The sequence below is a fragment of the Aristolochia californica genome, unplaced genomic scaffold (assembly GCF_029961685.1).
Source record: "Aristolochia californica isolate CCGP_79_NKW_82.1479 unplaced genomic scaffold, dmAriCali1.0.hap1 SCAF_13, whole genome shotgun sequence".
Lineage (NCBI taxonomy): Eukaryota > Viridiplantae > Streptophyta > Magnoliopsida > Piperales > Aristolochiaceae > Aristolochia > Aristolochia californica.
The window spans coordinates 22,034,371-22,046,611 of NW_027181804.1; the positions used below are offsets into that span (position 1 = coordinate 22,034,371).

General features: G+C 37.9%; 1 protein-coding gene across 2 annotated transcripts; it reads right to left on the reverse strand.

Annotated features, from left to right (window-relative positions):
* On the reverse strand, positions 1-11,919 carry LOC137949064 (MADS-box protein SOC1-like). 2 transcript variants are annotated; one of them, XM_068795330.1, is made up of 3 exons: positions 11,452-11,919; positions 618-674; positions 1-285 (listed from the first exon to the last, which is right to left on the reverse strand). In XM_068795330.1, exons 1-2 carry the CDS (start codon positions 11,631-11,633, stop codon positions 626-628), a joined length of 231 nt encoding a protein of 76 aa, XP_068651431.1. In that variant the 5' UTR covers positions 11,634-11,919; the 3' UTR covers positions 1-285; positions 618-625. The 2 variants fall into 2 exon arrangements, with proteins under 2 accessions (XP_068651431.1, XP_068651430.1); XM_068795329.1 differs by lacking the exon at positions 1-285 and having other exon boundaries at positions 331-639; positions 11,452-11,637; positions 11,767-11,919.
* Positions 11,920-12,241: the final 322 nt, after the last annotated feature.

A 12,241-nucleotide genomic window follows, 5' to 3' on the forward strand; every position in this document is an offset into this window, starting at 1 on the left:
TCGAAGATGAAGATGAACTTCAAATTTCCAGTTTGTTGACTAACCCCCCCTAAATAATAAAGAAGGGAGTAAGGGAGAAGAAACTTAGATCCATCCTTCTCTCCATTCACTTCACGTCTTTTTTCTTCTAAAACACTAACTCACGTTTTTCTTCTTTTCTCTTCATTCACTTTCATTACATCTTTAACGTTTTTCTTCTTTTCTCTTCATTCTCTTTCATTACATCTTTAACTTTAAACTCCTGCTTCTTCATTTACAAATCTTCCATGACTCCTTTACTTCTTCCTAATAAACATGTAAAAGAAGTTAAAGCTTTTCAAGCACCCTTATATGTGCAAGTAGAAATATGTACAAGTAGAATATGGCTTGTAAGGGCGTCTCTATGTATCATAAAATACCCAGTGCACTCCAAAATATCATACACATGCAATGTTGGAAAGCCACTCCCTCCCAACACCCTTCATATCAAACTCTAAAAATACAAAGATGGTTTAAATGCATGAAGAAGTCAATTTAATTGCAATAGGAATGTTGTATGTGTGCTATGAGCACTAGTTTCATGTGCTTCTACATCATTATGCAAATCATTTTGCTAGCCAAGAGTAATCAGAACTCACCCACATGTTCATGAACTTTCGCCTTTTAATAGAAGCATAGTAATCAGTAGTTCACACCTGTGGTCATGACAACACATTATCTTGTGGGAATCCTCATTTTTAGTATGGAAAATGAGAAGTTGTTGGTAGACAGTTCAAACTAATCAATGGTACTATTTCAGAAAGGAAAATTTTCACAAAGAATCTTGAAACAAAGCTCTACTGCTTCTCTTCAGGTCTCAATATTTCAAGAGCTCCACAATTATCTTAGAAGTACTATTTATGTTGATTTGGTAACACACAATAGGGCCTACATATGGGGGGTAGTGCTTAGTCCTACACAGAACTAGGATTAGATAGAATATTATAGCTATTACTTCATATAGTGATTTTCAGATGTACTTAAATGCAACTTTAACTGCATTGAGCGACCATTCTATCTTGAAAAAGGCATACGAACTGATCTAAAACACAAATGACCCTATAGTATCCGAAATTTTGCTGAGCTAATGCCAAATTTGCACAAAAAACCATTTCTAGTTGCTTAAAACCATGCCCATGCTAGTTCCCTTTGCCCTAAATCCTAAAAGCTCAACATCTTTTGATGATTTGGCAACTAATAATATATACTGATGACCACAAGAAACATATGTTAACCACAACATTCTGCCACATCCTTGTTTTGTGATGGACAGATTTTCTTGATGAGCAGCTCAGTGGCAAACATGAGATTCCTAGTTCCATGCAGTGTCACGTATAAAATGTCCCTGCACAAGTACTTAGAATTTTGGTAGACTCTCTCTTAGGGTTTTACTCGGTATAAAAGAAACAGTAGATCTCAAAAAATTATAGATATTTCAGAAGATTGCAGTGGGTAGATTCCTTGATTCAGATAATGTACGAACTTTGTTATATCGAATCCTGGAATCGATTGATTTTATGGGCATGATGAAGCATTTGACAGTTCTTTTGTCCTCGATTCCATTTTAACTCTGCTATTCAAATAACTAGCATCTACCATTGTAACTTTCTCTCTGGTTCCAGTATGATGGTACATTACCATCCGCCATTACCCAAGTACTGTCATGCCTCAAGCTTAAACTGGTATTTAGACTTCTCTTTCGAGTCTGAAGCATAGGGATACAAGGACAGGTCATCCAATATCAGACGTATTTAGTCACTAATCAAAGGAGCTTGCATCAATAAACCGATGACATGGTCAACTTTAAATTCATGAGCATGCTACAAGTCTCCTCTGCAAAAGGCTGTTTAAGGACCTCAGGAATGCGTCAATAAATACATCAAGCATGTATTTTTGAAGATGTTAATAAAAATCTGGAAGCAGAAACTCCACAGAAATAAACCCTTCAGTGGAAAATCAAATTGAGGAAATTAAGGTGAAAACCATGGTCTTTAGGCTAAAAGTATCGTGTATTTTCTGGTGAGAACTGTAAGGAAGAAAGATTCACAAGAAGTTGAGGTTGATAAGAGATGTTGCATATGGAAGAAAATTGTCTCACATCTCATCATTTGTTGCCTTTCAAAAGATCACTAGTTAATAACAAGTAAATTTTGAAACACTGCTTCAAACAATTTTCTGAAGAGATTTGCCCGCTATTAAGGAATTCTAGTACTTCATGTTCCGCAATTGGGTGCTAGCAAATTCACCATCAGTGAAGCCATGTTGAATTGGCATGAATTGTAAAGAGTCCTTTAAAAAGAGTGGTCAATGAAAAGATCTGTGCACTCACTATAAAAGATGGTTCTTAGAACATGTGTCCTAATAGAAGGCTGCTAAACAGAATAAACATGACATGTTGATTTCCAGGTCTACTTCTATTTTAAGGGTGAAGTAGGTTTATCTATGTGACAGGAAAAAGTAGAAGAGGATGAAGATTAAAAGTTGTTATGATTTCACTAGCAGAAGAACTGGAAGGGCAGAACTACAAGATGGAAGAACACTTCTCACGATTGAGCAATGCAAAAAAACTTCACAATGTATAAACTACTTAAAAAAATTTAGGTTTTCATAAGCAACACCTCTACCACTTTGATTAACTGCGTAAATAGCATTTAAATATGATGAACTCAAGTCCAGTGAATTAAAGGAGAATTCACGTCTAACCTTTGCACCCGTATTTCAATTTTTAAAGCTGCTACAGCTATTTAGTCTATGGACTTCTTTCTAGAGCTTCTAAGGATTAGTCTATAGACTTCTTTCTAGAGCTTCTAAGGAAACTTCTTTTAATCCTCTTCTCTCATACCTTTAAGAAATATAAAGATTCTTTTAGACTATTTAATCTTATTACCTGAACAGAATTTGAATAGAACTTATCCTTTTTTACCATCTTATATAAAGATGCTAGAAATATCTTATTTAATCCTCTTATTTCAGTTAAACATATGAGCCACTTTATTAACACATAAAAAGGTGGTTGATGAGGACCTTGTCCTTGTTTAGATAGTCTCCATTGGTAACCCCATAATGAGGAACCAAAGGCTTCACATTGGATATGTACATCCAATGTTTTCAGATAGGCTGTTATATTCATCTAACCAGCAGTACTGATCAGATTTTTGCTAATCGGTATAGGAGCAGGTTTCTTTTTGTGATAACACGTGAGTGCGCCAAAGTAACCTTCACTTAACCATCATGAATTGCTCTTGTTTGAATTGTCACGACATTTGAACAGAAGTACTAGACACTGTCGCAGGTACAATATCACATCAAAGAGTGACTGCGTCCATGTCAACTTAATTCTTACACTTTTTAAATCAACGGAAAGGTTTAAAAGGTTGCCTTTCAGGCCAGGTCTACAAGTCGCAGATATGCCTTCTAAAACCACATTCTTAAACATTTCCTAGTTTTTAGCATGAGGCCAAGAAAACCTTTTGCTGAAAGACAAGAAGCTACTTCTAAGTTAAGTGTAGCAGATCATCCCTACAACGTAGACCTTCCATGTTCATCAACCAAACTCTTCAACAGAATAAAAGGGTCCGTTCTCTCAGTCGATAGGAACATGCTGTCTTTAATTAAGGTAAGTTTTATGCAATAGCAGCGAGATAGTTTATTAGGGGGAAAGAAATTTTTCTATCTTAGTCCTTGGAAACGATCGTGGGCTTACAAATTAAATAGCCAAGTAACTAAATTCAACGTTTATGTTCTTCAACTGCTTGTGGTTCACGTAGAATTCATAAAGATTCTAATCAAACTTTAAGCACATCTCTTACAAAATTGCTTCAAGTAAAAAATAATACTTCAATTACAATCTTAATTTCTCATTCTCATCATCGGCTTAAATAGCCGTTTTACAGAATATACAATGAGTGATTAACGGGATTACCCAATCACTGGATTTACAGAATATTTACATAATTTCTCCTTAAGGGAAGAAATCTCAGAGTGAATCCCCTCAAGTTGGTGCATAGATATCACTCACGCCCAACTTGTCAAGACATTTGGTAAAAGCTCGGTAAGACACTGCTTTGGTTAGCACATCGGCAAGCTGATCCTCAGACTGAACATGAGGGACTTCAATGATTCTTGCTTCTAACTTTTCTTTAATAAAGTGTCTATCAACTTCAACATGTTTAATTCTATCATGATGGACTGGGTTGTGGGCAATATCGCATATTGCCTTATTGTCACAATATAATTTCATAGGACTTATCTGCTCAATATGTAGTTCTTGTATCATATTTTTGATCCATAATAATTCACATATTGCCTGGGCCATTCCCCTGTATTCGGCTTCAGCTGACGATCTAGCCACCACCTCTTGTTTCTTACTTCTCCAAGTTACTATCATATCATCAACATATACAATAAGAGCTGTGATAGCCTCCTTGTTATACATCAGGAAGAGAGTATGATCTGAGTTGCTTTGCTTGTGTCCGATAGATTTCATAAAATTTGTGAACCTTCCAAACCACACCCTCGGGGACTGCTTCAAACCTTATAGGGATTTCCTCAGTTTACATATTTCCTTTGTTTTGCATAATACATCCAGGAGGTAATTCCATATATTCTTCTTCTTGGAGATCTCCCTACAAAAATGCATTTTTTACATTAAACTGATATAAGGGTCAGTCAAAATTCACAGCCAGAGATAGTAGAATCCGAACAGTGTTAATTTTGGCCCCTGGTGCGAATGTCTCCATATAATCGATCGCATAGGTTTGAGTATATCCTTTGGTGACAAGCCTTGCTTTGAACCTTTCAATGGTGTCATCGGCTTTTATATTTAATGGTAAATACCCACCTGCATCCAACTGGTGTCTTTCCTACAGGTAGTTCAACCACTTCCCATGTTGAATTCTTTTGGAGGGACCTCATTTCTTCATTCATGGCTTCTTTCCATTTAGGATCTTTCAAGGCTTCCTGCACACTATTAGGAATAGATATAGCAGATAATTGATTCACAAATACTTCATTTGCCTTTGACAATCTATGATAAGACACAAAATTATGCATGTGATACTGAGATTTAGAGGTGAGAAGAGGTTCATAATTGACTTTTGGTTTTCCTCTTGTGGTTCGATGAGGTAGCACTCTTAGTTGAGTTTTGGAACTTACCTGAGGCTCAGACATGGACTCGGACTCAGAAGGCAATTGATTCATTGGTACATTATGAAGGGGGGAAGATGGCAGCTGAGACTCTGGTTGCATTACTTCCACCTGATTTTGTCTTTCTCCATCCTGTGAATCATGCTCATTTGTATCATTTTGATGTCCACAACGATAATCTAAATATTGACCACTTGAAGTATCCAAGATATCCAAATGATGATTAAGGGTCTTCAATTCAATCATTTTCACCCCCTGTATTGAAGACTCGAGAGTAGAATAATACATGTTTTCTTCGTGAAATACCACATCAAGAGTGACATACAATTTGCGAGAGAGAGGATGATAACAACGATAACCTTTCTGATGTTGAGCATAACCAACAAAAACACACTTGAGAGCTCGGGGTTCCAATTTATGTCTCAATGACTTATGGAGGTGAACAAAGGCTACACACCCAAAAACTTTAGGTGGCAGATTCGGCACAACAGGTGAACTTATAGTTTTATGAAGAACACTCAAGGGAGTCTTAAATTGTAACACACTCGAGGGTATTCGATTGATAAGGTAAGTTGCAGTTGTGATGACTTCACCCCAGTAACTAGCCGATATATGAGCCTCCAACAAGGAAGCACGGACAACCTCAAGAAAGTGTCGGTTCTTTCGCTCTGCAACCCCATTTTGCTGAGGGGTGTACAGACAAGTAGTTTGATGAGTAATACCATAATCATCTAGATATTCTTTGAAACTTTGATTCACAAATTTCTCCACCATTGTCACTTCGAAGAGTTCGTATTGTAGAATGATACTGAAATTGTTTGAACAACGAACTAACTTCACTTTTTGACTACATTAAACAAATCCAAGTCATTTGGTGTGATCATCAATAAAAGAAACAAACCACCGTTTATCACTAAGAGAGGCTATATTTGCTAGACCCCACACATCAAAGTGAATAATCATAAAGGGTACTGGACTCCTATTCATGCTTATTTGGAATGGAACACGATGGTTTTTTGCCAATTCACATACATCACACTTAAAATCTGAAATAGATAATTTTGCAAAAAGTGTAGGAAACAATTTCATTAAATAACCAAAGGATGAATGACCAAACCGTTTATGCCATAACCAAATGTCAGAATCTGCAGATTTATTCTTCATTGAGAACACTTGGGCTAAGTGATGAAAACTCTCTGGCTGCAAATCAAGGAAATAGAGTAACCCCCTTCTAGTACCATACCCAATTGTCTTCTGAGTTCGAATGTCCTTAAAAACACAAAGGTTAAGCCAAAAAACCACAATACAATGCAGAGTACGAGTTATTTGAGCAACTGATAATAGATTATGATTGAGGATTGGAACAACTAATACAGAATCAAAACTCAGATTTTCAATGAGAGTAATAGAACTTTCTCCAATAACGTGAGATGGAGTACCATTTGTTGTAGATACGATATGTTGTGCAGATGGTTTTATACTTTTAACATGATGATTGTCAAAGGTCATATGATCAGTAGCACCAGAATCAATTATCCATTCATTATTTCTACTGGGAGCGGAAGTATTAAGAACCTTACCAGATGTAGCGATTAGGACTGATGCATCCTCAGTTGTGTGAGAGGTGGAAGGTTCTGCTACTACAACGGAAGCATGATTATTTGATTTGGAGTTCCGTTTGCGAGGCGCTTTGGTAGGATCCCACCATTCTGGATACCCGATAAGTTCATAACATCGTGACTTTGTATGCCCAGTCTCACCACAGTGAGTACAAATGCGCTCTGGTTTGGTTGTTCCAACCTCATAGCTACTATTCTGAGATCCTGATGTTCGATTTTGATCACTGTTAGGACCAGTTGGTCGAGCTGTTTTAGGCTTAGCTCGACGTGCTACCATTGCAGATGTCTCAACACGATCAACTTCACTATTTAAAGTGGTTCTACGAACAGAGTCACAACGTACATAAGCATAGGCTTCTTCAAGATTCAATATCGGGTCTTTTCGGAGAATTTTGCCACGGACTTGTTCGAATTCTCCATCCAATCGGTTTAAGAAAATATGAAGACACAATCTTTCAAAGAATTTTCTATAAGTGATAACATCGTCAGGATCTTTCATTATAATCCTGTCACGATGATCAAGTTCTTGAAAATTTTCCACAAAATCACCATAATACGTTGATAAAGGGCGACCAGTCTGTTTGGTGGAGAAAGTTCTCTGATTCAATGAAAATAATTGTGATTCATCTGACCCATCATAGAAAGCTTTTTCAGAGCATTCCATATTTCGCGTGCGGTACGCAATCGAATATAGCGCTTCATAATATCTGGTGACATAGAGGTTAACAACCACCCTTGACTTTTTTATTTTCAGCATACCATTTCGCATAGGAGGCATCCATTTCTTGTGGAAATGGTGTTTTTCCCATAATATATTCGAGTTTTTCTCGTTCCACAATTTGCATCTCCATGATCTGGGACCATACATCATAGTTGACTTCGGTAAGAGTGACGCTGATTGTAAAACCAGAGTTTTTGGATTGCACATAAATAATCGATGTTGATTCCTTCGACTTGATGAAAAAGAAGATCGATAGATTGGTGATGAGCACCCAAAAAAAAATACTGGTCCGGTCCATTTTCTGTTCGCTTGGTTGACTCGGTTTGGTTCTCCGATTGTGGTCCGGTCCTATTTATGAATAATTTTTTTTCCAGTTAGGTCCGGTCCAAAAACTGGTCCAGGTCTCTGTTTCCGGTCCGGTTCAAGAAGTTGTCGCGACCCGCCAGAAAAATAAAATGCGGGACCTAACTTAACGAAAGCTATTTTTTTTCATACGTTTGTCTTCTTCGTCGACGGTGCGGCTTCTTCTTCGCCGGCGACGTTCGGGCTGGCGGTATGCTAGAAGGTCGAACGATGGCTCTGCTTTAGTCGTTGGCGTCGTCCGGACAGTCCACCGAAGTGGGGGCGACGACGGAGATAAATGGAGCTCGAGACATTGGTGCGGCTCTTCGTCTTCTGCATCCGTGACGCTGGTGCCGATCGCTGGAAGGCGGTTTGGCAACGGTTCATCGACAGATTTCGAGAGTTCAAGTGGCGGCGGTTTTGTGTTACAATGACGGCCGAAGAGAACAGCAAACAGCGTCTTCTTCGTTCAAAAAGCAAACCTACTCTGCTATTTTTTTCGGCGACAGAGAAGGAGAAGGAGAAGGAGAAAGATTCTCCTGCTCTGATACCAAGTAAAAAATAATACTTCAATTACAATCTTAATTTCTCATTCACATCATTGGCTTAAATAGCCGTTTTACAGAATATACATGGAAGAATTATGAGTGATTAACGGGATTACCCAATCACCGGATTTGCAGAATATTTACATGATTTCTCCTTAAGGGAAGAAATCTCAGAGTGAATCTTAACACTTCAATTGTCTAAGATTTCCAATACTGATTATAAAACGCATTATTCAGTATATAGCTTATTTCCGATCAGTGTATATTGACCTCTAAATAATTTCTTCTATAATTGAAGGTAGAAAAGTATGTGCATCTCTTGTTTTATAAACTCCCGAGCTCTCACCTCCCCTTAGTTGGTCTTCCATGGGATTTCCATTGCTGCTACTCAGTCTTAGAGCGACTCAGGGAGCTTGTTTTTTGTGGTTAAAATCTTCACCAACCACATTTATGTAATCTAGAAATTCTTTACATGAAAAACCTTTTTTATCTAATCACCAACCATAAGAAATTGTATCATGTTGGCCTCATTTTGAAGACCACCATTAACAAAGGCATTCTTGACATCTAACTAGTGAGGAGCTTAGCCATAATTGGCAGCAATGGAAATCAAAACTCTAATTGAATTTAATTTTTCTTTTAGAAAAAAGTTTCAGAATAATCTAACCTTATGTTTGAGTATAATCTTTTGCAACCAAACAAGCTTTTGATCTACCACGGTACCTTTGGGATTGTGTTTGATTGTGAACCACAACTTTCTTGTTAGGTGGTTAATTGGTCAAAATCAATGTATTTACCCTCTTTGATGACTGAGGGCATCTTGATAGGTCTATAGAATTGAAACAAAGGCAAAGGATGGGGTCGATAGAATTGAATAATAATGGGGTGGCAAGTAGTGATTAGTAAAATCAAAGTTGGAACTAGGATGAGAGGTTTACACAAAGTAACAGGTCTATCATCTAGAAGAGGACCATAGACTCCTGAGGACAAAGATGTAGGATGTACATCAATACGAGCAACAGATAATTTAAGTAATAGAGAAGGAAAGTGAACCTTGGCATCTATACTTTTTTATGCAATGGGTGATCTCACTTCTTATTTCTCTAATCTAAGTCTTCAAGGGATGAGACGCGGGCAGCATAGCAGCCTGATCAATGGGCACCACTGGTCTAGGTTGAACATGTACATGTTTTGACATTGATACCAAAATAATAGAACAGAAAATAAAGGCTCCTTGCTTAGCTAATTTATTGTAATTGGATTCTGCTTGTTTTCTCTATTATAAATAAAGGCTCATCATACTTAAATTACAACAAGTTAGTGAAGTATTTCTCTTTTCCAAAAATTCAACATAGTATCAGAGCGGGTATTGTGACAATCCATGGATGTGGCAGTCTAATTGAATCATATTATTTCCACTCTTTCCATCCATAATATTTTTTCTTTATGAAATGTGAATTTATTAGGAGACCAAAAAGGAGGAGCTAACTCCTAACAACAAGAGATTGCGGGGTTCCTTGTTTTGCTAAAATAAGAGTCATAGAATTTGTTGATCTCGAGATGAGAGACCAAAAATAGTCAAATAAATTGACAATTTCCAAAATTTCAAAAAAGGCATCCCAATGGCACCACGGAGGCGCAGGGAAATTCTCAAACCAACCAAAAATATTGATCATCTAGCTAATAACCATAGTGCCTTATTTCAACCACTTTTTAAACTTTTTATCTTTAGGTCAGCAAAAGGAAGGTTGACAATGTGTTCATAGTCATGGGTTATAAAAAAAAAACGCTTAATAAATTGAGACCATGCACGATAATTGGATTCAGGCCTTGAGGGCATAAGAGTAGTTTTTAATAGTTTGGTCTTGATTCCAATTTCGGATTTATCTAAGTTGCTAAACCTATCAGCAACGCCTACCAAAAAAGTAGGGTAAACAAAGGTACCAGTCTTGATGACCAGTCATTTGTTTCAATAAATTGTTATTTTCAAGGATGTACAAGGTCGCGGATAAACAAAATGAAGCTATAGCTAGATTGTGAGGCTTCCAGTATAAGGCGAGGTCAATGGCCCAGCCAAGCTTGACAAGAAAAGGAAGGAGAGAGTAAGCCCTTCTTTTTGTGAAGAATGGTAGACTTCAAGTACTTTTGTAGAAAAATATCTTTTATAAATATATCATTCCCTGAAACAAAACATAAATCTGGCACTTTGAAGATAAATGTGCTCCGCCAACACGTAGATATAGATTTATATAGTAAGTTACATTAGGAAGAAAGTTAGGCGAAGTGACGACGAAAGAGAAAAATTTTAAACAAAAATAGAAAGGGAGACCCCCCAGACTATAGAGACTAGAGAAGCTAATCGAGTTTGAGTTCCTTTCACATAGCTGGTTTTCTCCTAGAAATCCTAGCTAGCATAAGATGTAAGCAGACACATTCAGAGTTCCCTCATGGAATTCTCTAAAGAAAACCCACCGAAAGCCGCTTTTCTGAAGTGTTTGGGACGAAAAGAAGACGGTATCTCTGGTTAATTCGCATTTCTCTTTCTGTTCTAATGAAGGCCCTAGAACTGCATTTCCCGCTGAAGGAGCTACTTGACGTTCAAAGTGAGTGAAGATGCATTAGAAACGGTTACCGGAAGACCAAACCACTCCGGAATAACCAGCAAAACGGATTTTCTTCAAAGTAGAACTACACGACATGGAGATATTAAGGTCCAATATTTGGTGGAGCTCTCTCTCTACCAAACCACTTTCTTCTTCAAGGCTAGAAAGGAAGTGTTTAGTTCCCGTTTCGGTTTGTTCCGTATAATTCAATCACCTTGACCGAGAACAAAATTACGCTTTCCAGTTGGATGCTGCAGACTTACAGGTTCAATAGTACAGTACTGAAGAGAAAAAAAACAAAACAAAACTGTGGCTCGAAGGACAATTAGATCCAAGGGTATACGGCCTAGCTAAAACCTACGGAGATAGAAAGCTCTATGATCCGAAAGAAGAGAAAAGGAAAAGAGAAAAATTATAAAAACGATTTTCTATAAAGTGAGACCGAAGACTCGCACCTGGAACTGGCGAATTTGTAGAGCTTTCCTCTCGGTGAGAAGACGATCAGACCGACCTCAGCGTCGCACAGAACGGAGAGCTCAAAGGCTTTCTTCAGCAGTCCATTCCGTCGTTTAGAGAAGGTGACTTGCCTGCTGGTGGTGTTCTCGATGCGCCACATCTGAGTTTTGCCTCTCACCATTTTTCTTTGGTGACAGATTAAACACAGGGTTTCAGGGGAAGAAGAAAACAAAGCAAGAGAAGCCGCTAAAAGAGGAAACTCGACTGCGACAACAGAAATAAAGCCGATCCAGTAGAAGGTATAGATCTCTCACCCAGAAGAAAAGTGCCGGAAGCAGAAGGTAGCTGGGATTTCGTCGAAGCAAAAGTGGAGACGAGACGAGCAATCAAACAAACCCTTATATTTATCAGTCAAGCCCAGGCAACTGTTGAAGAATAAGGAAATAAAAGGAAAAAGATCGTTGTCTCTCCTCTCGTATTTTCCATGTGTTCCATCAAGTACTTTCTAGATTCGGCAAAAGTAGCAAGAGTAAAATTGAAAAAAAACGAAAAAGAAAGAAAGAAATTGAAGCAGAAAATAGCTTATTCCGGGTGGGGCCGGAAATAGTTTATTTCGTGAGTGTTGTCCGAAATAGAACGGCAGTAAATAAAAAAGTTGACAGAATAGAGAGAAGACGGGCCCCCAACGTACTAGGGTTAGAAACACGTCAACATCCTCCGTACAACTTCACTTTTTGCGGTATATCAGATGAGAACACGTGGCACATCGCAATCGTTACCAGATGCGTC